The 25,424-nt window shown below is 50.0% G+C and overlaps 1 protein-coding gene across 6 annotated transcripts in view; it reads left to right on the top strand.

Annotated features, from left to right (window-relative positions):
- The window catches only part of BOC (BOC cell adhesion associated, oncogene regulated), a 136,321-nt gene that overhangs the window by 93,314 nt on the left and 17,583 nt on the right, over positions 1-25,424 (top strand). For all 6 annotated transcript variants that reach the window (XM_075906705.2, XM_075906699.2, XM_075906690.2 and 3 more), the window contains 7 exons: positions 5,430-5,586; positions 7,338-7,616; positions 20,357-20,503; positions 21,254-21,397; positions 21,915-22,208; positions 23,414-23,686; positions 24,316-24,581. In XM_075906705.2, coding sequence (XP_075762820.2) covers positions 5,508-5,586; positions 7,338-7,616; positions 20,357-20,503; positions 21,254-21,397; positions 21,915-22,208; positions 23,414-23,686; positions 24,316-24,581 — 1,482 coding nt within the window. In that variant the 5' untranslated portion in view covers positions 5,430-5,507. The remainder of the gene's footprint in view (positions 1-5,429; positions 5,587-7,337; positions 7,617-20,356; positions 20,504-21,253; positions 21,398-21,914; positions 22,209-23,413; positions 23,687-24,315; positions 24,582-25,424) is intronic.

Below are 25,424 nucleotides of genomic sequence, written 5' to 3'. Positions count from 1 at the left end.
GTGCAGTGTGTGTGGCAGAGAACTGGGCTGACAGCTTTTTCACCTCACACATCTGATGCAGCCCTTGTTAATCTCACTATGCTAATGACCCAGTTCTTTGATTTACTGGACTGTCTGAAGGGGACTTGATACCTTCACTGCACTGACAGGAAATTGTTATTTTAACCTGATAGGAAATAATTAAAAAGGGGCGGGGGGGGGGGGGAGGTTCTGTCAAATCCTCCCCCCCCCCCCGCGTAAGATTTTAACCCCTTCTTTCCCAGAATAGTTGGTGAGTGTAGGCTTTTGATAGAGCAGGGCTCACATGTTGATGGAATGTGAAGGGGTGCTTCTGGGTGCACCTGCCTTCCAGGAAGGTAGGGACGTTTTTTGAACAGAAAATCCTACTACATAATTGGGTAGAAAGATGGAACTTGTTGCTATGGGACTGTAATCCTTTCCGCTCCCGAGGCCAGAGGAACACGTACTGGGCTTGCAACCTCTGTGCACGCAACAGAAATCTAGATGGGAGATGGGGACATTTCACAAATCAGGGGTTGAGCTGCTGATTTCTAAACCTTTCCCCTTCCCATATACAAAGAGAGGCTGGTGGGTTACAGGAACGCTGTTGAGAGAGAAATCTGCGTACTTGAAATTCTTGCCTGTGTTACTACCACCACCACATTGGGACCAGAATTTCCATTTGATGCATTAGGAACTCCACGTGCTGTCCCTGCCCCAGTGGCTGGCTCTGCAGCTCCCACTAGCCAGGAACCATAGCCAATGGGAGCCATGGGAGCAATGCCAGTGGACAGACAGTACACAGTACAAATCTCTCATCCCTGCCCCCTCCCCACAGCTCACACTCCATCCTCTTGTCTTGCCTCAGTCCAGAACCCCCTCCTGCATGCTGAATCTTCATTTCTGGCCCCACTGCAGAGCCCTCATCACCAGCTGGAGCCCTCATCACTTTCTGCACCTAACCCCCTGCCACAAACCAGTGAAAACAAGCTAGTGAGGGTGGGGGAGAGCAAGTGACAGGGAGAGTGGATGGGTGTGGTGCTTCAGGGTGGGTGGAGAAAGGGGTGTTCAGTTTTGTGTGACCTAGAAAGTTGGCAAACTTAATTGTGGGTGCAGCTGATATGAAAATCTGGACTTGGATATTAACTGTTCTTTCAGTTTTTAATTAATTCTTTCATTTGTTTCCCCCTCTTTATGCTGGCTGTTCACTTTTTGTGAAAGAAAGGTCGTCGTTCATTGCTGGTACCCTGGCTGGGGGATTTGGGGAAGTGCTCCACCTTTAGTCTGTTAAATATCCTGTTCTCACTCCACCTACAATGCCGTTTAGTTGATCAAGTGCCAAATGAATTTATCCGTCTTCATTTTCTGCCACACGTTGCTCTTCACCTTTCTGCCAATGTCAGCAATGAGTTTTGTAATCGTGTGCACATTGGTCCTAGCTGGGAAGGGTGCATTGCACACTGTTGCTTCAGTACAAAGCCCCTGGCCAGAGGGCTAGGGAGGCCCTTACCCCTACCCCACCACATACTCCAAGAAGCACCTTTTTTTCCTTCCACTATTCATTCCTTGCTCCTACCAAAGCTGTCCACCTGGACAGGGAAACTGGCAGTTTTACTCGCTGTAGGCTTCCAGCACTGCAGGGACAGACTTAAATCCTACCTCCCAGAATTATATTGATTTCTGTTTCTTGTTATTTTTTAATTTCTTGAAAAGATTTTGGTTCTTGTTAGATCTTCTAAAACAGCCACCCACATTTTAGGCCTAAGCCACGTGACAAATCTTGTCTACACTAGTGTTATTAGTCTCTGTACTCTAGCAACTGCTATCAATAGTTTAGCTGCATCATTGACTTAAGGCATACACACTTGTGCAAAGAGGGCTCAGGCATTTTTATTGGCATGCTCCGTGCAGGTTTGGAGGGAGCACCACCTTAGTTCTGTCTACACTGCAGGTTTAGCGTCAGTACAGCAGCAATGTTGTTTGCATTTATTGACATAAGGATAGTAATTCTGCATGAGTAGACACACCGTAAGTGACCAATTAAAGGTTTACAGTGCAACAATTGTGTGGGAGAACAGATCATATTATCTGAGATGGCTGCCATATGAGGAGAGATTAATGAGACTGGGACACTTTAGAAAAGAGATTATTAAAGGGGGGACCTTATAGAGGTCTATAAAATCATGACTGGGGAAGAGAAAGTAGACAAGGATGTGTTATTTATTCTTTCTCATAACATAAGAATTAAGGATCACCAAATGAAATAATAGATGGCAGGTATAAAACAGACCAAAGGAATTATTTTTTTCATACAACGCACAGTGAACCTGTGGAACTTCCTGCCAGAGAATGTTGAGAAGGCCAAGTCTATCTTAAAAAAAGAGTTAGATAAATACATGGAGGTTAGGTGCATCAATGGTTATTAGTCAGGATGGACATCTTGGGCTGGGCTGGAGGAGTGTCCCAGGTGGAGCAGTGCTTCTCAACATTTTTGATACTAGGGACTGGCTTGCTGCCTTCCTAAACTGTATCATAGAGATCTCAGGGACCAGTGCTGAACCAAAGACAGGTTGTTGAGAAACACTGCTGTAGAGGACACAGAGGGACAGGCAAACTGAGCATGTTATTACATAGATACTGATAAGTAAGGGGGCTGATTCTCATTTATGTTAAGTCTCCTTCACAAAATCTGGTACAGGTTGCACCTCCCAAATCCAGGACTTTCTGGTCTGGCAACATGCATGGCTTGGCATGGATGTTGTTGGACCAAATAGTCCCAGGAATGGGAGCCAGCTGAGAGAACTTGGGGTTTTTGGAGTCCTGGCTGGGCCAGCAGTGGCTAGACAGGGGAATCCTGGCATTAGCAGGGCCAGGCGGCATCGGGGAGCCTTCACCCCAACTGGGGAACCCCCAGTGTCAGTGGGGTCAGGCAACTGGAGGGCCCCTAGCATCAGGGCCGGCAGTGGCCAGGGAACCCCGGGAAACCCTCGACAGCAGCGGGGCTGGTAAACTCTGAGGAACTGCTGGAGGTAGAGGGGCTGGTAATGACCAGGTGGCCCTGAATGGGGAACTGCTGGGATCCCCCGGTGCAGCTGACAGGCTACACTGCTTGTTTTTGCGCAAAAAGCATTGGCAGAGAATATGCAAATGACAGCACGATAAATGCTAATGAGTGCTTCATTAGCATACTCTCTGCCTGCAAAAGGCTGAAGTGTAGACGTAGCCTGAGAGAGAATGTCATCTACCCATGGAGCTCATCCAGTTGGAAGGCATCCACGTATTCCATTTGTTCTGTATTTATTTGTGATGTGTGAACTGGAGGGAGGAAGCCCGGATTGGCTTGTAGGGGGTTGAATTCATCAATAGAAAGACCACTTCCCAGTCCCCTCCTCTCTGTTAGAGAGCCGATGTTGCCTGATGCATTTGTGATCTAACTTTCTTTTCTTTTCCCTTTAATTGGAATGGAGGTGGGAAGGGTCTATGGGACAGAGGCATGTGCTAAGCGGTGCATAGGCTGCAGGAGTGATGATTGTGGTGTGAAAGCCTGGAGGAGTTAGCACAGCTTTGATACACTCAGACACTAGGAAGATCCCAATAGCAATTTGCCAGCTGACAACATGGCTCTTCTGATGGTAAAAAACGTGGATTTCTTTGGTACTCGTTGTCTCCTTTGTTGGCTTTGTAGTCTAGTATGTCTTTGGCTTCTCCTCTGACCCTACGAACTAGGGGACCAGCCAGCTAGTCCCAGTAATTAACTAAGCAGCACACTCCCACTGACGACTTCCTGCACTAAGAAGTGCTCCCATTAGCACTGCTGCTAGAGGGCGTGCGAAGCCTTTGCGCATACTGCCACGTAACACAAGAGGAATGTCTATTTTCCTTAAATCCCCAGTCATTGGTTGCAGGTGGTCCTGATTTTATATTGAAGGTTTCTTTGGGAAGAACTGGGTAAAATGTTCTTGGCCACAAAACCTACAGCCACCTTATCCGGCTTGTGCATTGGTGGCTCATTCCAAACTCCCACTAGGTACATCGCAGGGGTTGCTAAAGTTTGAGAGTCTTGCAGGCAGTGCTGGGATCCAAACTACGTGAAGTTTGCCTGCTGTCCGGCTAGGTTTGCATCCCAGGTGGTTGGCCCAACTGTTCTTCTTTCACAGTTAGATTCCTACAAACCTGAAATGAGCAGCAAGGGGGGAACTCCAGGGATAACATAATTTTTCAACATAGCCTGTAGGGATGTTAATTGCCATTTACAAAGCTTAACTGGTAAACCCTGGAGCTGGGGGTTGCTCCATCCAGGCCAAGCCCACAGCACCACACCATGGGTGCGGGGGCTGCTCTGGCCAGGCCGGGCTTCTGGTTAACTAGTTACCTAGTAAGCATGCTGGTAAGGCTCATGCTTACTGGGAAACTGGTTAACCCTTTACATGCCTATAATAACCTGAGATAATTGCTGCTTCCAAAGAGCATGTATGCTCTTGCAAGGAACCATTTGCTGATTCCCGGCCCCCGCATTTAAACCAAAATGCTGTGTTATAACCACAGCCCTGGGGGAGGTAACAGCATTTGGCAAGCAAACATCTTAAGCAGCACTTAGCTGGAAATATTTGCTCTGCTCCTGGAAGAGGTGTGGTGCACACTGATTGCCTAGCATGGTCCTCGGTGGGTGTAATTTGTCTTGGGGTGTTTGTAGTGCCTTGTGAGATTTTGTGTTGTCCTGACACTTGATGCCATGGCTGGCTGATGATGACAGGTCACCTAGGGCCAGGCTTACAGAAGTGCTGACCGTGCACTGTTGACGTCCATGGCAACTGATGATGTCCAGCACGCTCCTAAAAATGATACCTTTAACCTCCTTGTGCCGGAGTCTGTCCTCAGGAAACAAGAGTTTTTGTGAAGCCTCACTAATGGTATAGTGCTTCCTTTGAGTGACTCCTCTGGGGGAAAGTGCTAGAGAAGCAGGGGCAGATGATGGGCAGCATAATTCCGCGGGGGCCCCCCTTTTCCACCACGCATGCGCAGGGATGCCATGCGCATGCGCAGCAGCGCCACGGCGCATGTGCGGGGCTTTCTGAAGCGCGGGGCCTGGGGTGGCCGCCCCGTTCACCCTGCGGTATATCCGCCCTGTAGAGAAATACCCTTAAGCCACTACTGCCCCATAAGATGGCTAGACACTACCGAAGTAGCACAGGGCACCTTCCTGCAAGGAGGCAGTAAAGCCAGAGATGCCTTCAGTACCCCCCACTTCCCAGGGTGAGGAGTGTGAAAAAGGAAGCACCACACACATACTCTGTCCACCAGTGCGGGCTTGTAGTCTCAGTGGTCACTGGGGCTTGTGGGCTTCCCTCTACAGAAACCAAGAAGGGCTGGTGAAGGAAAAAAAATCACCTGAGAATCACGTTTGATCATTTCGCTCTTGTCATCCGCAGAGAGCCACAGACCCTGTGTCAGCTTATGGGCGCCCCGCCTGGGTCCTTCTGCTCCAGGCTGCGCTGCACAGGGTGACAATGACCCCAGGAAGGAAGAGACCAATGGCTGCTGTCACCTGTCTGATCCTAGCAGCTGCTGGTTACTTTGCTAATTTGGGTGAGTTTTATTCCTTCCCTCCTGTTCTACTCTGCCTGGAAATAACGGCAGGCCCGTATTGTCTACAAGGAATGGACCCCGCTTCCATCTCAAAGGGATTGGCCCCACCCAGTCCTAACGGGACAGTCTCTCCCCCAGCCACACACGCCGCAGGAGGCATTGTTGACCTCACTGCTTCATTAACCTGACGGACAACACCCACACCTGAAGGGGATCCTACTCCTGCTTACCCAGTTCAACCCATGGCCAACAATCCATCCCCCTTTTGCAGTGATTGCCATATTCACGGTCCAGATAGCCACTGCCACACAACCTGCCCCTTTGTGCCCTCTCTTGAAGGCCGGTGGCAGTGGAGAAGCATGTCACGGGGGCTGGGTAGGGTTTCCAGCACTCAAGAAGTCATGTGGCAAGCGAGAGCATCAAGCTACCTTTCCTTCTGGAAACCTGCCCCGAGGCAGGGGAGGGCTAAGAAAGGACCTTCGAGAACCAGGGCTCCCGTTCCGCACTTGCCAAGTGCACAGCAGATCCCTGCTGCCTGACCACTTACTGCCAGCATGGAAACCAGCCAAAAAGAGCTGATCTATGGGGTTCAGTGTAGAGATGAAATAGTGTAGTTGATTAATCTATAAGCTTTTGCTTATTGATTAAATGCTATAGACTACATGCATTTCACTCCTCCCACCAGTAAATTTTTTAGCAGGCTGGCCAGCAGCCCCGCTCAGTTCTGGCTCATGCCAGGTCCATGACCTCCTTCCACTGCGGCTTTGCATTTAAAGTGTATTAGGAGCCAGGCAGGCAGGCAGCCCAGCTCAGTTCCGATTCATGCTGGGTCCGGAAGCTCAGACACCCCCCTCCAGACAGGGGCTGCTGCCATCCCACACTGCTGCCTCTTTATCAGAGGCAGCAATGCAGGGTGACAAGCAGCCAGTCTGCAAGAGGAGCTGGTTTTTAAACTGGGCTAGCTCCCGCCTGGCACCCTGTGCTGCTGCTGGCCCCGCCCCTGGGGACTGTAGAATAGTCGACTAACTGATAAGAATTCATGAGTTTACTCGACTGTTCAATTAACTGATATTTAACATCCCTAGTTCAGTGTACTGTCCAGTGCTCATGCCTCGTTGAAGCACAGGAGAGGAAGCAGTAGCTGCGTGCCTCTAGCTGAACTGGGGTGAGAGGCTGTCTGGAGGGGACAGCATGTTTCCCGAGAAGGCCACATTTTGGAAGCTCTGGCTCCACTTCAGTCTTCAATCTGCCTTTGCTCCATTGCCTGGACAAGCCTAGCCTGCCTTCTGCATGCTTTGAACACCCAGCTCTCTGTGTCCCTCTCCTGGAAGCTAAGCAGCTCCCTGAGAGCTCAGGTTTTGCAAATGGTCTGTTATCCCTGCGCAGAGAGCTTCTCCATCTCGTTCCTGGCCACGGCAGCAGCCTCTGTCGTGATTAGAGAGAAGGGTCTGAACCAGAACGCTGAATAACCCAGAGGCTTTGAGATCAGAATTACAGTCCCAGCTTTATAATGGACCGAATCAGACCCCTGGATCTGAACACACACTTAAGCTTTGGGATGTTTGAATCCCAGAGCTGGATTTTCCAGCTTAGACGTCTCTCTGCTTGACCCAGTCATTTCAGGATTCCAAGGGCTGTTCTGCATGAGGAGACAGGCCCGGGGTGCGTAGTCGGGCAGTGGAGGGAGCTCCCTCTGCTCTTCTATATGCTGACGCTCATGCGGGTATCTTGTCCTTGCCCCCACCATGTAGGTGAATCTCTTCAGGTCACCGTCCAGCCTGCTTCTGCCGTCCAAAAGTATGGTGGCTTGGTGAGCCTGGGGTGTGTGGTAGAGCCTCTGAAAGTCAACGTTACCTGGCGGCTGAATGGGAAGGAGCTGGTGGGGTCAGATGCAGCGCTGGGGATCCACATTGAGCTGGGGAAGCTCCTCATCCTGGCCCTCAACAACCACACCGTGGGCCGGTATCAGTGCATCGCCCGCGTGCCTGAGGGAGTTGTTGCCAGCGTCCCAGCCACAGTGACATTAGCCAGTGAGTAGCTTTTGTCTTCTGCTCTCTCCTCCTCTGCCTTTGAGCCCTCGCATGGACTGGGCCTTTGTTTGGGGATCTGGCAGCCTCTGAGACACCGGGGCAGGCTGAGACCACTAATACAATCCCATCATTAACACAGATGTCTGCCGTGACCCCCTTAGATAGACGTGCTAGACAGCAAGCCCGTACCATGATACCTTCTGAGGGGAATGACAAAACCCAATGAATGTCAGTGACCATGTAATATTTACCTGTACCTCGGTCTTCACTTGAGAGAGAGCAAGTGGTTTCAGATTTCTCCATCTGCCGGTTCTCTTGCTGTGTCCCGTGGTGTCGCTCTTTGGCTCAAAGGCTGTGGCTCTCAACCAGGACTCTAGGGCCCCCCAGGGGGCTGCAAGCAGGTTTCAGGGGACCTACCAAGCAGGGCCTGCTTTAGACTTGCTGGGGCCCAGCGTAGAAAGCTGAAGCCCTGTCGCACAGTGCTGGAGCCCAAGGCCCTGAGCCTTGTCAGCTGGGGCAACAACCAAAGCCTGACTTTGCAGGGGCCGCTGTGGGATTGGGACTCAGACTATTCCCCTGTTTGCTACCCCCTCACTGCGAGGGGCAGGGATTCAGAGAGAGAAAGGTAGAGAACCCCTGTTCTAAGTACACCTCAGTATCATCATGACATCTGACTTCTTGGTGGAGACTATCAACAACATAAACTCCCATAAACTCTGTCTCTGTCCTGCAGTCACAGGTTGAGAATAGTCCTGGACTAGAGTACAGGGCACTGCAAGCCACATCCCCTTCTGGGCTATGTAACCTAGTGGTGTGTGGGTGGGTGTGAGACATGTCCCCACCTGTGTCCACTCCAAAGAGGAGGTGTCTGTTAAAGATTTCACCCATGGAGCTCTGCTCCTTAGTTCAAGCTTCAGTGGCCCTGCTTTTTCAACAGGACGCTCAATTCCTAGCGTGTTGGCCCTCACAGCTGCACCATGGGTCAGCGCATCGGTTGGTCACGTGGTCTTAATTCCCTTGTTTTCAAACTCTCAAAAGCTGTCCCTTTTTGTGTCATGTGGAAGAGTTGGCCTCCCCCCCACAAAAGGAAAAGTAAAGGAGGAGATAGCGGAAGGAGAGAGGCGAAGAACCAGTACAACCCCAGCAAATGCTAAGGAGAGAGGCCTTCGGATCTCCTCCTTTAGATTAAAAGGAAACTGCTATTCCATGCTGTAGGAAGGCAGGGCTCAGTGGCGTGCTGTTGTACTGTGTAGAGAGGAGTGGTGCTCAAGTACAGCCATTGTTTAGTCCGACTTCCTGCATGACACATGCCAGAGAACTCCTCCCTGTCCCCCCTCTCCCAATTATTCCCACAGCGGATCTTTTAGGGGGAAAAAACGCTTTGAAGCTTGATTTTAAAAAATGGTCAGTGATGGAAAACCCATCGTGAACCCGTATAAATGTGATGGGGCACATCTCAAGCGGGGTAAGGGGTAGGCTTTTATTTCAGGTTGGGATCTACGCTCCGGACTGAGAGTATGTTGAGTTAGGGATGCGTCTTGACTGAGGCTGTATACCCAGTTCCGGGTACGTCCTTCTACACTCACGTTGGCCTCATGAAACCACCCCTTATCCACAGATACACGTACCCCAGTGCACCTTGTATGAGGTGGGGACATGATCTTCTTGAGAGGCTGACACTGGGGAGAGGAGCATTCAGGGCTAGCACTTGCGAAAGGGCATGTCTGAGGAGAATGACATTCTCCTCAAATAGCCACTGGACAGAGCTTCCTCGTAAAACCTGCAGTTGGGCCTGGCAGGAGGCAGGGAGGGAACTGGGGAAGGGGATATGTCTAAGAAATGGAAGGAGAGAAGCTGTTTGTGCAAAAAGGGGGCAGGCTTTGTATGGAAGCCAGGAACTATTGGCTTGTCATCAAGACATTAATCAGAAGTGAAATGTTTAGGCCGGTCCGGGAGGAGGAGAGGGAGAGTGGAGTGGAACAGCAGCTCTTGCTCTCAGAGGCAGGGTGGGAGGGGGCTGTCATTGGGCTGAAGCCATCAGGGGATTTGGCCTGGGCTTTGCACTTAGATTAAGTTTCGGCGAGTGCATTCCAGAGCAGAATGGGGGCTGTGTTCTGCTGGTGGGCTGACCCAGGAGGGGAGCAGAGAGGTGGATGGAATTACCAAGGGCATGGTTTGCATTTAGGAGGGACAAGGAGACCAGCGCATGCAGACTCCTTAGTACGGTGGTTTGCTTTCAGGCCTCTCTTAAATGTCGTTGCTTGGACAAAGCCAGCATTGTTCAGTCTACCTGGGTGCTGCCTTCCCCCTCCAGCTCTGGAGGCAAGGGAAGACAGGCATCCATTTGCAGAGGCTGTGATCCAACTGCTGGTGTGCAAGAGGGCCCCACCACCTTCCCTTAGATAGACCCCAGCGATAGCCACATCCAGTGCTGTAGCAGGGCCCCAGAAGTTGGTGGGGTGTTGATTCAGGCCCATATATAGTCCATCCCTGTCCTTACCCCCACCAAGCCAGAGAGTACTTGGGGTGAATCGAAATACGTGAGGCTTCCAGTTAGCATGGGTGTGCCAGTGTGAGTGAATATTAATAACAGCCTTTACAAGGCCTAGTGCAAGGTGTAGAGATCCAGTATGTCCCTGAGCTGGAATCAGGGAAGGGGGAGATAAGTGAGACCTTCCCATCCCCACAAACGTCTTGCCACCGACAGCAGCGAGGAAGATCGGATGGGTTGCAGAAGAAGGGCGAGAGCTTACCGGGCTTTGTTCCCACCACTAGGGGGGATGGTTGTCATTGAATGGGTCTTGAGAGCTAATGGGGAAGGAGGGTTAACTTAGTAAGAGGCAGTAACCCACTGTGGAGCCCTCTACACTTCATGGCATGTCCTCTAAAAACCCATGTCTTCCCACTCCATCAAGTGTCATTGCTTTGCAGGGAAGCTGCTGTTGGCCCCACTGGATCAATTTCTGGGGCACCTGACATTGGCCACTGTCAGCAGACAGGACACGGGGCTAGATGGATCTTTGGTCTGACCCAGTACGGCCGTTCTTATGTTCTTATTGTCTTGGCACATGGCGAAGCGGGATGCTCCCACCATGGTCTCTGCTGTCTTTGGGCCATGACAGTGGGCAGCGTGAATCCCACTGGGCAGCTGGGAGCCTGGGAACTGGTCCCATCTGTGAAGAGCCACCGATGGAAGTGGGCAAGGATGGAACTGAGGGAGGACATGAGTGACACAAGCAAGGAGCAACACGCATTGGGGTGTGTGGCCGGTGGGCACACCTGAATCCGTCTCTGATCAGGTGACTCAGAGGACTGGTTGAGACTAGCAGTTAATTTCCATAGAAGAGAAACCTGGCTATTGTTTTGTAGCCTGCAGGGAAGGAGAGATGGGTGGAGAGGATGGAGGTGGAGTGTTTAGCTCAGGTCTTCACGCAAAGGGCAGATGCTTTCTGTGGTGTATATGGATGGACTGCTAGAAGGGTTATTTATTGGAACTTGAGCGACCCCGCCCCCCCTCCTCCCCCCACACACATAAAGCAGCCTGGTGCACAGAGCAGATGGTAATGACCTTGATCACTTCCAGCCTAAGGTGTGTTGGAATGGGAGATCTAGAGAGGTTCCATGTCTTGTTCCCAGTCCCTTGGGCTGTTCCATGTCTTCGCCCTGATGTTGAGAGTGACTGGAACCCAGGCCAGTCTGAATGTGGCCAGGCATGGGCATGGGCTGAAGAATGGAGACTCTTTAAAGGCTGCCTAGCTTGAATATATAATGTTCCTATGAATATCATCTGCTGCTGCTCTTTGCCATCACACCCAGCTCCTTTTCTAATAGTCTCCTAAGACTGAAGTGCACGGTGCACAGTCCCCATGGAATGGTTTGGGAGCGACGATGACAGTGGTAGAAGTTGCATGTTGCTGAAGATTAGTCATCCCCACTCCTATCCAGAAAAAGGCTTTAAGCACCTGTTGAACTTCAAGCATGCAAGTAGCCCTGTGGAAGCCAATGGGATTGCTTGCATGCTTTAACTAAAACCTGCTTTTCTGGTTAAGTGTGAGTGGATGGAAGTGGCAAAGCCATGGAACATGCACTATACAGTGGGCACACACCATGAGCGTAACTTAAACAGAAAGACGGGTGAGGGGGGATGTAGCAGGAAAAGCCACTCACACAAAAAGGTCAAATGCAGAACTGGTGTAAGTTGAGTAGCTTGTGAGGATTTCAACTGGAGTTGCGCCTACTCGTGTCAGGACTGACGTTGACCTCCCACTGAATACCACATGCACGCTAGTGGCAACTACCTGCCTGTTGAATGCCAGATCAGTGCCCTGGCTGGGATGGTTTAGTTGGGATTGGTCCTGCTTTGGACAGGGGGCTGGACTCGATGACCTCCTGAGGTCTCTTCCAGACTTATGATTCTATGAGCTACTTTGCTGCTTGCACCCCTTTTCTTACCGTCTTAGAAACTGATGCATAACATTCCTCCCTTACCTCCCCTGGGGTACGTCTACCCCATGTCTACACAAGCTGCCCATTCTTTTCAAATATTTTTCAAAATAACGGGCGCACTATTTCGCCATCCCGGTAAACCTCATTCTACGAGGGATAAGAGATGGCTCGAAATAGGGAGTTATTTGGTGTTGTGTAGATGTGCCAAATTTCAAAATAAGCTATTTCAAAATAGAATAAAAATACGAAAGGCAATTTGCATTGTGCAGATTACGTACCTTATTTTGAGTTTAGGGTGCTGTGTAGACGCACCCCTGGACAAACACTTATGGGAGGAAAAGAATATACTAAACTGAATTTTCTACTTGCCAGTCACCTGGCTGCGAGGGAAGAAAAGACCGAGGGCTGCGTTTTTTGAAGGGGTTGTACATACTGGAAATGCTTTAGGACCAGAGAGGGTCATTCCTTTGTGCCCTTTCAGCTTTGAGAAGTGAGGTAGCAGAGCAGCCCTCAGCATTGGCGAGGCTCATGGGAGCAAGCCTGGTGTTGTTGCAAAGTTCCATTGAGCAGTGACCCCTGCTCTGGGGCATGGTTGGGGTGCCTTAGGAATTTGCAGCTGTCTTCTAAAGAGAAACCCATTCATTTTCCTTCGGCCTGGGCCCCTCAGCTGATGACTCCCCTGACGCAATGAAGGGGGAACTTCATCTCCATCTTGAAAAAGTATTTGCTCGCTGGGCTCAACTCCACCAAGGGCTTCTGGCTAGAGGGCCAGGGGCGGTGTGCGGGGGAGGAGGGAAAGAAAACACAGGTGGTGTTTCCTGAGCCTATCGCTAGAAAGGAAGGGCATCTGCTGTGGAGACATAGCAGGTTGGCTGTGATGTGGTAAGGAGCCAAGCTTGTAATATGGTAGGGGTGCAGGAGAGGGGCTTGGGGGGGGAGCAATGAGGACGTGCTGGGATGCTAGCATATGATGAGGGTTGCACGCAGGAGGAGCTGTTCTGAGGGGGCCTGTGTGTCTGACCAGTGGTGCGGGGAAAGGGGGGCAGGGAGTGAGTGAGCGAGCGGCCAGGCATGCATGAAGGAGGTGTGGAGAATGGGATTGTGTGCATGTCTCATCATGGCACTTGGAAAGGGCTCCGTCTGTTGCAGCTCACGGAAGAGGCCAGCAACTGGAATGTAGCTTAGTGCAGGCTGAGAGCTCTAACCCCCTTGGGGCTCTGGCAACCGAAATGGGGATTAGCGAGGAATAACTCTACTCTCCTGCTTGATGCCGGAGGAGCCTCAGTCCCTGACACTCCCCATTCTCAGAGGCCCTGCTTCCCTCCCTGCCCCTGGCGTGAGGGCAGTCAGGAAGGCTCAAGATCTGTCTCTGTTCCCAACCCATCCGACTGAGGAGAGCTGCCCAGTTTTTCTTAAAACAGTGGTTTCAGCAAGTCGGGGCTCAGCTGTCCCCAGTGCCTTCTATCCAATGGCCTCAAAGCTCCTCACGACACTGATGAATTGGGATATGACCGCTCTCCAGTGAAATTTAAGATTAAGGTCCCAGTGGGCAAACGGCACGAGGGGAATAGAGCAGGGGTAGGGTCTAGCATGGGATTTGGAGATGGGGAAACTGGCACGGTGGGAAGGAGCTGACCGGTTGTGCGGAGCAAAGTCAATCTGTCAGCTTTTCCCCCCACTCTCATGATCACCCATAGCTTCTTCTGGTCTCCAATTTTCTCGTCTTACCTGCCTGCTGAAAGGAGTCCATGGGGGTCTCTCCAGCTCATGTGGCAACCCCAATGGGCCAGGATGGGTGGGTGCGGTAATGCTGGCAGTATCTTGGCAGCAGTTCTTCAGCCCAGAAATGAATGACCACAGCAACCCTCTTTTTGCCAAATCTGTTTGTAGGGAGGTTTCAAGTGCGCATAGGCAACACAGGCCCTGGGGGAGACAGGTTTCAACAAATACATTATTTGGGGGGGGTCATTTACGGGAACAATCTGCCCACCTCCCCATCCCTGCTCTTGGCTCTCTCTTTACTTTCACCCACAGCCGCCCTTTGGCTCCCCCAGAGACCAGGGTGGCAAGCTGAGAGATGCAGGGGAGAAGGGGTGGTGGGTCCTCTCCCCCTTTTGTCTGGAGGGGCAAAATAGCTGCTGTGATGTCACAGGGTGGAACTCCTGGAAGTCTGTGGGTGGAGACCCCCCCACACACACACACATACACATACACACTTGCCTGTCTCACCAGCCTTTGGCTTTGCATCCACCTGTGAGGCAAGGCAATATTACCCCCACTTTACAGCCGAGGGAAAACACAGCACAGAAAAACAAAGCATTTCATTGAAAGCCACGCATCGTCTGGGTGGCACAAGCAACCGTAAGTCCCGTGAGCCCCAACTCTGAGATGTATGGGTTAGCCTCAGGAACAGCTTGGGGTACCACTAAGCCCTCTGATCCACCAGCCTGAGCTTCCTGTTGCACTGTGCTGCCGTGACTCACTGCAGACCCACTCCTGATCCTACACTTCCACCAGCATTCGCACAGGTAGGGGGACATCCCACTGCAGCTACATGCAGGCTCTGAACCAACAGTAGAAAGGCTACAGCCAAGGTAACTCTCAGCTCCCCAGGCACTCACCCCCTCTGGAGTATAAACCCAGGATCATGCTGTCTTTCAGTGCACAAGGACTTGTACAGTGTGAGCTCACAGAGTTCACCCTGCTCAGTGTCGAGAGGAATATGCAACAATCTTTATCCCTGGAGTTACAATGTCCCGTGCATTTTACTCCAATTCCCTGGTTTAGATAAAGCAAAAACACATTTACTTAACTCCACAGATAGATTATAAGTGATAGCAAACAGATCAAAGCAGATTACTTAGTAAATGAAGAAAAACACATACAATGCTTAACATGCTAGAGTGAGTGGATATGAATTAGCAGCTTCTCACCCTGAGCGACAGTACCAAACAGGGTTGCAGATTCTTAAGGGACAAGCTGCACTTGCTTTACAGCTTGGAATCCCCAGGTTTTAATACACAGGCTAGAAATCCATTTAGTTCCCCAAATTCCATTTAGTTCCCCTAGTTCAGTCTTTGCTCCTTGGGTGTTTCCAGTCTTCTTGTGCTAGGAGTGAAGAACAGATGGCGTCACTCTCTTCCTCAGATCGCTTATATGGCAGGAATCCTTTTGTCCCAAACTCAGTTTTTGGGACAACACTGACCTCCCATGATAGAGTCCGGAGTCAAGAAGCCTAGTTTCATGCCCTTGCATTCCTTGCTGAAACACATGTGAGCTGTCTGGGACATTCATAGGAAGCTTAAGTTCTTCCAGGGCCTGCTGTCTTTGCTGCTAGGCCATCAGCAATGGCTGGCTTCTTAATTTTTGTACCAGAAAGGCTAGTGGGGGGCGAGGGTTGTCATCCAGAGGAAGCATGACTGAAATACCGATACATAATCAATATTCCTAACTTCGGATAAAAAAATGACACATGCAGCAAATCATAACTTTCCCAATGACATCTCGCGTGACCCGTCTGCTACAGAAAGCACCATAAACAGGGGCTGCCCGTGAGCATAAGCAGACTCGGCGGTCGCCTGGGGCGCTGCCTTCAACGGGGTGCTCGGGACACCTAATGATGATGTCACGGGGCACCCAGGTGCCCGATGATTATGTCACGGCCTTTGATGGCCATGCAGGTGAGGGCTCTGATCGTGCGTTCTGCCTGGGGCGCCAGCTGCCACAGCCAGCCTCAGGCCACTCCTGACCATAAATATGCTATAATCCTATTATATAATAATATCACTGTGAAGAATATGGGGTGCAGTGTCACACTTGCCTGCCTCACCGGCCTTTGGTTCTGCACCCGCCCGGGCGGCAGGGAGCTATACAGACGAGGCAGATGAAACACAGAAAAGCAAAGGATTCATACAAGTCTGTGCACCCAGTGGGTGGCACAAGCAACCATAAAACCCAGGAGTCCCGACTCTGAGATCTATGGGTTAACCTCAGAACCATCCTTTCCTTCCATACACCGAGCCCAGTGTCTGAAATTCTGTCTCTAATTGCTGAAATCTCATCATTGTTTTCCCTGCTGGGCTGCTCTGCATCTGAGGTGTTGGTCTGTTCTTTCTCCAAGCTTACTGGCTCGTAGGCCTCTCTCCTCTTCTGGGTCTCTCTGTTCATATAAATCCCTGCCAGCACGGCTGGAGCCTGTGCCTTGGCTCTGAGATCCTAATTTGGCCGTGATTAATTCAGACCACCAGGGTGTACATTAATTTTCCTGATGCTCGTTTATATTGTGTTGATCACAAAAGTATGTGTGATATGGGCAGGCAGATTTCTGATTCTCTCCTTTTCTCTGCCCCCTCCAGTTTCTGTGTCTCTCACTGTTTTATCCCTTGATCAAATGTCAGAGGAGAAAACACTTAGCATTCTTCCCCTCCCCAAGGCTAACATTCATTATCAGAGGAACAGAATGTGCTGTATGTTAGGAGTTAACGTTCATCTGGCTTTAATACTCCGTGGAAACACAGCTCCCCTTCTCTGCTTGACTTAAAGGATTAATCACATTTCTGAAGTTCATTCTTATTCCTGCTTTTTATTATTATTTTAATTGAATGATGCCAAGAAATTCTCAAAGTCTTTAGCATGCTCACTGCAAATCATTTTTATGACATTGCTAAACCTCTCCTTCTCTTTTCAACTTTTTCCACCCCCTCTGCTCCCCTCCCACGCTTCTCAAATCTGGGCACTAGAATCATCTCCAAACATCGGGCCGAACAACTAATAAGTTTTACATTTGGGGAGGCTTTTCAATATGTTGCCAAGGGAGCTGGTTTTTATTTAAAATTAAAACGAATCTTGCTTTAATCAGAAAGTCTGTTTTGAGACATTGCATGTCACTTTTCCAGGACTGTGGGTGGGAGAACCTTGGAGCCAGACTTATCTTTGCTGTTGGAGAGCTGGTATAAATCCCAGAGAATGAAAACACATTTTTCCACTCTCCCAGTCTGCCAAGGGAAGGTCATGTGTCGTCTGCGATCCACAAGCTCTTCTGATCCTTGCTCTCTGAGCTGCCTGAGGCTGTGAGGGCCATGGATTTGTATTGGTTGCAAGGAAAAAATAATTGTCTGTGACAATGGCACACCACTGCATGATGTGGTGATGGTGTTGGTCATACGGCATCGCTGCGACATTATGCTTTGAAGAGCCAATGTGGTCTTGTTTCAATACTGTGCCATGCTCCTTGGAAGAAGTGCCTCAATGCTAGGTCATGCTATGGAAGATGCAACTTTAAGTAATGTTGCAATGTCCTAGCACATTGCCACAAAGTGCTGAAGAAGCAGGGACCTTAAAACACAATGCCACCACCTACTTGACCTATGGTCTCAATGCAAAGACACAGCATCACCCCACAGCAGGTGCTGCAACCAGTTTCCTGAAATAAATGCTCATTTCTTTAACATTCCTGTGAGCTGGGCTTGCAGGAAAGATTTACAAACATTTGCTGGAAGAGCCATGTTCTAATTTACCTGCAGTTGGTCAGATCATGCTCTCTAAACGTGGGTTGATTTTGTCCACAATGGCTTTTCAAACTGTTACCAGGCATCAGGGTAGTTAGACCTTCATTAAAATATGTCCAAACAGGCTGGTTCCCAAACTTTAGTTTAAGAGCTATAGAAGATGCATCTTTCTGCCCTATGGGTGAGTTAAGATACATTGGCTCCCAATGCTACTATATGATAATGCACATACAGTATAGGACCCAGGAGATTGTGCACTGCAAGTGGAGTTGGAAATAGGTCTCCAAGGTTTATTTTGTCTTCTAATCTTTGATGTTGTGGGTTTGGCAATCCAGGTACTACCAACCAGGGACTGGAATTCTCTTAAACATGTCTGTGTTGCTGCTCTCAGCTTCTGAGTGGCTGGCAAAGACCTAAAGCGCTACCTGATTCAGGCCATTTCACTTTGGTATCTGCTCTGAGTGGTATTTCAAAAAGAGATCCCCCTCTCCCTCCCCACCTCCAATAGGGTCTATGAGTAGAGGGTTCATACAAACCGTCTGAGCCCTAAAGTCTTAGAACAGAGACATTTCCATCCTGAGGCAATGGCTCAGCTGGCGTGTCTCTCAGGTCACTAAGCTTTTCCAGGAGGGGCCAGCTGTGCAGAGTAGCACAGGAGCAGGTTCTGAGGCGAAAGGGTCAGTCAGCTTATAAAAACTTGCAGAGAGCCATTGCAGTGTTTCCATTTGGCCTCTAACTCTTTGCCACACGAGGAGTGAGTTGAGAAGTGCAGCTGGAAGAATGTAGACAGCAGGGGAGAAGGAAGGTGGAGGACTGGACTGGTGAGGGGGTGGGGGCCTGTGAATAGTTCTGTCAAAACATTCTCCTAATGGATTTCTCAAATGTACCAGCAGGCAGGCACATGGAAGGTGTCACGTCAAATGCCTTTCCTTATGAAACCTGATCTATCCCTCTTGGTCTGGTATTCTCATTCTCTCTTAAAGGTACCCTCTGTTTTTAACTCCTAGGAATGTGATGTGAGTTCAGGACATGGTGTGGGTGGGTAAACAAAGGAACCTGGCCAAAGTCCAGTTCTTAGGCTGTACAGATGGGCTTTCTCCTTCCCCAGGATCTTTAAAACTTGTTTGTTTGTTTTTTAATTGTGAGCGTAGATGCATTTAGAGACCAGTAATTCTCTTCTGTTTTTTCTGTGACCCCCTTCCATCCCCTCCAACACCTTCTCAAAAAAACTCGGGTGGGAGAACCTTAAGACACAAGAATAATCTAGTGGTAAACCAACCTGTGGCTCTTGAGCATTTGACTCAAGCAAGAATTCCCCATGCGAAGGTGCTTAGCATTCAGGCAATGGAAGAGTTTGAAGTGGTGGTTGTGGTCACAAAAGTGGACTCTATAAATGACTCTCTCCTTCCTGTTCCATATTAATTCTTCTCCGTTTGCTTCCAGATTCAATCTTTCAAGTCTGTGAACTGAAATAACATCTTTTTTTCCCCCTCTACACCCAAAGCCTTCTCAATCTATTGACTGTATCTATTCCTATGTTTTCCTCTGTCTAATCCTTCTGTTTGAGATGTGTAGCATGGGAGGATGAGTAGCATTCATCACCATAATATCCAGGGGCTGAACAGTTAATTTAGAGCTACAAAGCAGAATAGATCTTCTTACTTGGTCCTGTTCTTTGCCTTTCCATGGTGTCAGTTAAGCTAGCTCTGCTCTGCTCTGCTCTCGCCCCTGTTTTGGTGCACATTGGCTACACACTCTCACTGGGGCCAAGTGAGGGTGAGACACAACCCAGTTGGATTCTTTCACAGCTGTGCAATTCTGCCCTTAGATGCACCCCAGCAAGTTCCTGGTGAAATCAGTAGAAGTCAGGAGTGCACAATGAGGTGCAGAACTGAATCCACCATCTGGCCAGTAAATACTTTGACTCCCTTCCAGCACATTCCATCAGAGGATCTCAAAACACCTCACAGACACTAATGAATTAATCCTCCCAACCCTACAATGTGGGGATTTCATTATCTTCCCAACCCCTGCAATGTGGGGATTTCGTTATCTCCATTTTCTAGTTCAAGACCATCCTTCCCTACTTTTCAGAAGGGGATGTCATTTCCTACCCATCACCGTATTTCAGGTGTGGGTCGTTGTATACCTCTCGCTTCTGTGTTGCCCAGCCTTTGCGCCTTGTCACATAAGCTCCACTCCCAGCGTCAATGGTAGTTTCTGTGTTCTAGTTATGTTTGAAATGGTACCTTTCACGCCTCCATTTTCAGTTGCTCAGTAAGTTTCCTTTTCAGGCTGGTATTTCTCATGTTCATATAGAGCCCAGGAGCAGTTTATTCACCAGGTTTCCTAATGAGCCCTTTTGGGAGCAATTAGGTGTTAGAAAGAAACAGTGTTCTGAGACCAGTCCAATTCTACTCATCACAGTGGGCACCTCTTCAATGTGATCCATCGCCAAGACCACACTAAACTAGCTCCCAACTCCAAACCTGAGGGGGTTTGGACTCAGACAACAAGAAGAGGACAGTCTTCACACCATAAACAAGATTGAGTGCTGACTAGCTTTGTGCAGTGAGTCAGCTCCATATATACGAACACTGAAATCCCAGTTGTGTGCTTTAGTCCAGTTTTGGAATATGTCTGGAAAAAAAAGAGTTTATATACTAAATATGCTTCAAGTTGGCATGTGTGTGTGTGTGGCGGGGGGTGGGGAAGTTTATTCCCTTTCATTAGCTCCTGAAGCTCCCACCCCAGTGCTAAGCTAAGATGTTCCTGTGCTCTTAACAGAACTCAAAGACTTCAAATTTGATGGTCAGCATGTGATTGAAGTGGATGAAGGGAACACAGCTGTGATTGCATGCGATCTGCCTGAAAGCCACCCCAAAGCCCAGGTGCGCTACAGTGTGAAACAGGAGTGGCTGGAGGCCTCCAGAGGTGAGCTACATTCAGGGAGAGGAGGGTGGGCTTCTCGTCTCTCTGTTTGCTACCCATTGCTTCTGTCCTGGGGGGGGGGGGGGCTGTTTGACATCTCTGTATCCCCTGGCTCTGTCCTTCCCTTCCCTCCCCTCTAGATCTTCAGTCTTGCAGAGAATAGCCCCCTCAGCCCACTGCCTGATTTATTATCCCCCCACCCCTCCACCGCCAGTTGCTCCTTTTTTTGCTGTCTGGACTTTGCCATGTCTCCAGGCAGCCATGCCTCTGAGGGACCCATGCTCAGCAGCAGTTTGCAAACAGAAAAAAGAAGGGGGATGAGTTGAATAGACCCTCATTTTTATTTTTTTGTAAATTAATTATTCATCCAGTGCTCCTTACAACTAGAGAGGGGTCAGAACCGAAGACCCTTCTCTGAATCTCTTGGCACTCCTGGGAAGTTTGGAAATCCAGATCTGAATGTTGTCACTTGAGCCCATCGGTACTTGTGACACTTTAACTTCACTAGAGGGGCCATTCATCTCTCTCCTCCCCAAATCTGTTCTTTCCTTACCCCAGTTCTGAGACCAAAGCAGCCTTGTTTCCAGGAGAAAGGGCTTGTGATGTTCATTTAGCCAGCTCTCTTTCCCCTCCTCCCCTTTGCCCATCTGCTCCTTTCCCTGTGCCTAGGCATGTTTGTGGAACCTGCTCCTGAGATCTGGCTGAGAGAATAGCTCCTCACAGAGACAAACCTTCTCCTCTCTTCCCTTACAGACAACTACCTGATCATGCCCTCTGGGAACCTTCAGATAGTCAATGCCAGCCAGGAGGATGAAGGAACGTACAAATGTGCTGCCTATAATCCCGTGACCCAGGAAGTGAAAACCTCAGTCTCCAGTGAGAGACTCCGCGTGCGACGTAAGATGCCACTCTTTAAATGTCTTGGGTTTCCAGACCCCGGGCCGTCCCCTCTTTGCATGTGCCATGTTATCCTGGGTGCCTCTTGACTGTTCAGCATTTACATGTGCAGCCCCCATGTTCCATTACTGTGCATGGACTGCCAGTATCTGCTTTGTGCGTGGATTGCCAGTAACTGCTGCTAGTAGAAAACATCCTGTGCAGCAGATGGTGGAGGTCTGCAGTTTTCACAGCAGAAGGTTGAGAGGTCTGTTCTCTGTGCTGCATGTGCACGTTGCCTGCGGCTACCCCCATGAAATTGTAACCGTCTCTGAGGAGCACTTAGTCTCTGGTGACATGGGGGCAAGAGTCTGAACTCCACTGTTTGTCTGTGTCTTATGCATGATGTGTCCATGTACCCTATTGTCTGAAGGAAGTAAGCATTCCTGGGGTGTCCCAGGTCAGCACTCTGTGCAAGACACTGTCCCCTGTGCAGCAGTGGAGGGGTCTAATTCTTTTTCTTCTCCCACTTCACCAGGCTCTACAGCGGAGGCGGCACGGATAATCTATCCCTCGGAGGCTCAGACCATCATTGTCACCAAAGGTCAAAGCCTCATCCTGGAGTGTGTGGCTAGTGGGATCCCACCTCCACGGGTCACCTGGGCCAAGAACGGCTCCAGTATTTCTGGCTACAACAAGACCCGCTTCCTGCTCAGTAACCTGCTGATCGACGCCACCAGTGAGGAAGACTCTGGCACCTACAGCTGCATGGCTGACAATGGGGTGGGCGAGGTTGGAGCTGCGTTCATGTTCTATAACGTTCAGGTGTTCGGTGAGTACTGCAGCAGCTGTCCTCCACACTCCCCAGACAGAGCCTGGGCTTTCTCCTTGTGCCTGTTTCAGGGGGAAATATCTCCCCTCCCCAACCTCCATTATAATGTAGAGCAGTGGTCCCCAATGTGGTGCCCGCAGGCGCCATGGCATTTATGTGCGCCCGCCGAATCATCTGGGCCAGCCTCGCGCACGGCACATGCGCGGTGCCAGCCCCGAGTGCAGGGTGCATGGGTGGCCCTTGCCCTGGGAGCGTGGTGAGTGAGTGGGCCCGCCCCCGGACGCCCGGCGCGTGAATGGCCCCGGGCACCCGGCAGCCCCTAAAGGTTGGGGACCACTGATGTAGAGTGAACCCACTCTCCTTCCTGCTAACTTTACCACAGAGGTGGGCAAAAGGGTTCCGTGGGCCGAATCCGGCCCGCCAAGCGGGTTGAGCCAGCCCGTGGAGGCCCTGCCACTCCTTCTGCCCCCAGACCATTAGCCGATGCAGCCTGGGAAAAAATTATTGCACACCTCTGCTTTAGTGCCAGTTTTAGTGTAAGGTGATGGATTTGCCCCTGAGGAGTCCATCAGCTGCCCCTTTCACGCACAGATTCCACTGTGAGCCTAAGGTGGAAATGCTCCCTTGAGGAATCCCATCTCCCATAATTTATATTTCTGTCCATTAGGGTGCTCTAGAGCTTAGTATCTAGCCCTTTCCAGGTACATTTAAATCTGCAGGGTGAGGGAAGCTAGCAGACTTCAGAGTCACGGGATAAGAAGGCTCCATCTGAGGAAAGAATGTTTAGAAAGATACATTCCAGATGTTTCCACAGAGCATTTCCCCCTTCTGTCAGGCATTGGCTGGGACTTGAACTGGTTTGGTTTGCGCCATCTATGTTTCATCCAGGTGTGGATTTCCTGTAGGCATTGGGACACCCTTGTTGTGGTACTGAGGGGGAGAGGGGTGAAAAAGAATCTGCACCTGTATGTCATTGACATACTGTTGACATTGGGCATGTGGCATCTCACCACCCCGTGGAGCCGGGAGAGGAAGGGTGGCAGGGTAGACCCCTGGAAAACCCCATGGAGGAGGAAGACTTTCTTGGCTGAGACTCAGTTTTCCAACCCCTGTCTCTGCTCTAAGGGACCGACCAGAGTCATGGAAGTGCTGTGCTTTCTGACAGAGCTAACGCCAGCGGTGGTGCTGTGGTTATTTCCCTACAGAACCTCCTGAGGTCACCATGGAGCTGTCCCAGCAGATCATCCCCTGGGGGCAGAGTGCAAAGTTCACTTGCGAGGTCCGAGGGAACCCCCAGCCCTCGGTCATGTGGCTGCGCAATGCCGTGCCCCTCTCTTCCAACCACCGGTTCCGGCTGTCTCGGAAGGCCCTACGGGTGGTGAGCGTGGGGCCAGAGGATGATGGGATATATCAGTGCATGGCGGAGAATGAAGTTGGCAGTGCACAAGCCGTGGTGCACCTGAGGACCGCCCAGCCTGGTGAGTCTTCAGTCGCGTTCACAAGTTACCTTTTTGCAGACATCGGTGCTTTATTCCAAGGGGCTAGTGTGCTGAAAGTCCCTCGCGTACGAAAGGGCCGAGACCTCCTTTCTTCCTGGCTTGCATTTCAGCTATCTTGCTCTTCTAGCAGCTTAACCCCAATTGCTAGGATGTCCCCAGCTGGCTCCTCACATGAGTCCTGGTAGGGGCTGACTATGTTACAAAAGTTCCATTTGTCTCCTTCAAGTTCTATGATGATAGGAAGGTGTGAGTCCTGTCTGTGGTAAGAGGAACTATTGGAAGCTGCCCTCTCTACCCGCAGCCCCAGTGTCCATATGCCCCATTTTTCTTGTGGGAGAGACGGAGGGGTGCATTGTAGGTGTATGGAGTATGTGGTGTGGAGAACTCTATCCTAACAATGTGTTATGGAGGCAGCAGCCTATCAATTCTTGAGAAGCTTGGCTGACAGATCTCTCAGGGTCATGGCACCAGGGCTAGCAGGTAAGGGCAGTTTTCCTTGACCCAGGGGAATGTATGTAGCTTCTTACTACCCTTGCATTCACTGGTGATTTAAAATGTCATTTGTTCTGTCTGAACCCCATTCCCTCTGCCCCCAACTTGTATTTCAGGAACGACGATGAAGCCCTGGCAAGACTTCAAGTCGGGCTCAGCTCAGTCCCCCACGCCACCCCCCAGTGACAAGGCTCTGAAGGAGAAAACCGTGCTGGCAGCCTCTCTCCAGTGTATGACTCACCGAGGGCAGGTGTCTCCGGCTGAGGCACCCATCATCCTCAGTTCTCCCAGGACGTCCAAGACGGACTGCTATGAGCTGGTGTGGAGACCGCGGCATGACAGCAAGGCCCCTGTCCTTTACTACGTGGTGAAGTATCGCAAGGTACCACCATGCATGCAAACTTCCAAGCAGCCATCACTAATGTTCTGTAGGTGAATGTGGGAGGGCACTGAGCAATTGTCCAATCGGGCATTCCAACTGCAGCCACTCACCCCCCTGGGGCAATCGCTCATCCTTGTAAGCAGATGCACCTTCCCTGTGGCATTTGATTTCTACCTGCTTTTGTTGTTGGGACACCCCACTCCCCTGCCTTCTTCTCTGGACAACTCTTATTTCCAGATCAACACAGAGAGAATCAGTAGTGCCTGCTGGGCTAAGGGGCTTCATTTTGGGGGATGAAGGGTGTAAAAAACTGCAGAGACCAGAGCTGAAACTGCTGAGATAAAAATAAAAAATAAAAGATAAAAATTCTATTTAAAAAAAATTATTTCCTAGTTTTTAGTAAGTTACTATATATATATATAGCATCAGTGCATAAATTATATATATATAATTTATGTACTGCTGCTATTCATTGACTTGTTGCATTTTCTTCATCCCAGACACAAAGCCAATATAGATTTCAGGTTCTAACACGCACCAATTCTTTTGTGTTTGGAGGATTTAAATAAATAAATCTCTGTCTATCCCCCAAAACTGGTTAATGTCATAAAGCCTTTTCTAATGGAAAGCTTTATAACCCCCGAGAAGAACCTTGGGGTTTTTTCCTAAACAAAACTTAAATCTGATGTTTAAACTAACCGTGTCTCTTTAAACAGCCATGTAAAGTAAAGATGTGAGATGTCAACACAAGCTGGAATACAGAAAGGGGCTAAAATCACTGGATCGTTGAGTCTTTCCATCTGCAAGGACAAGACGCAGCACCCAAATAGCATATCATGGAAT

Source organism: Pelodiscus sinensis, chromosome 1 (genome assembly GCF_052426305.1).
Source record: "Pelodiscus sinensis isolate ZL-2025 chromosome 1, ASM5242630v1, whole genome shotgun sequence".
In the NCBI taxonomy this organism is placed as follows: Eukaryota; Metazoa; Chordata; order Testudines; family Trionychidae; genus Pelodiscus; species Pelodiscus sinensis.
The sequence above is the reverse complement of the archived record's forward strand: the minus strand, read 5'-3'. Positions and strand labels throughout refer to the sequence as shown.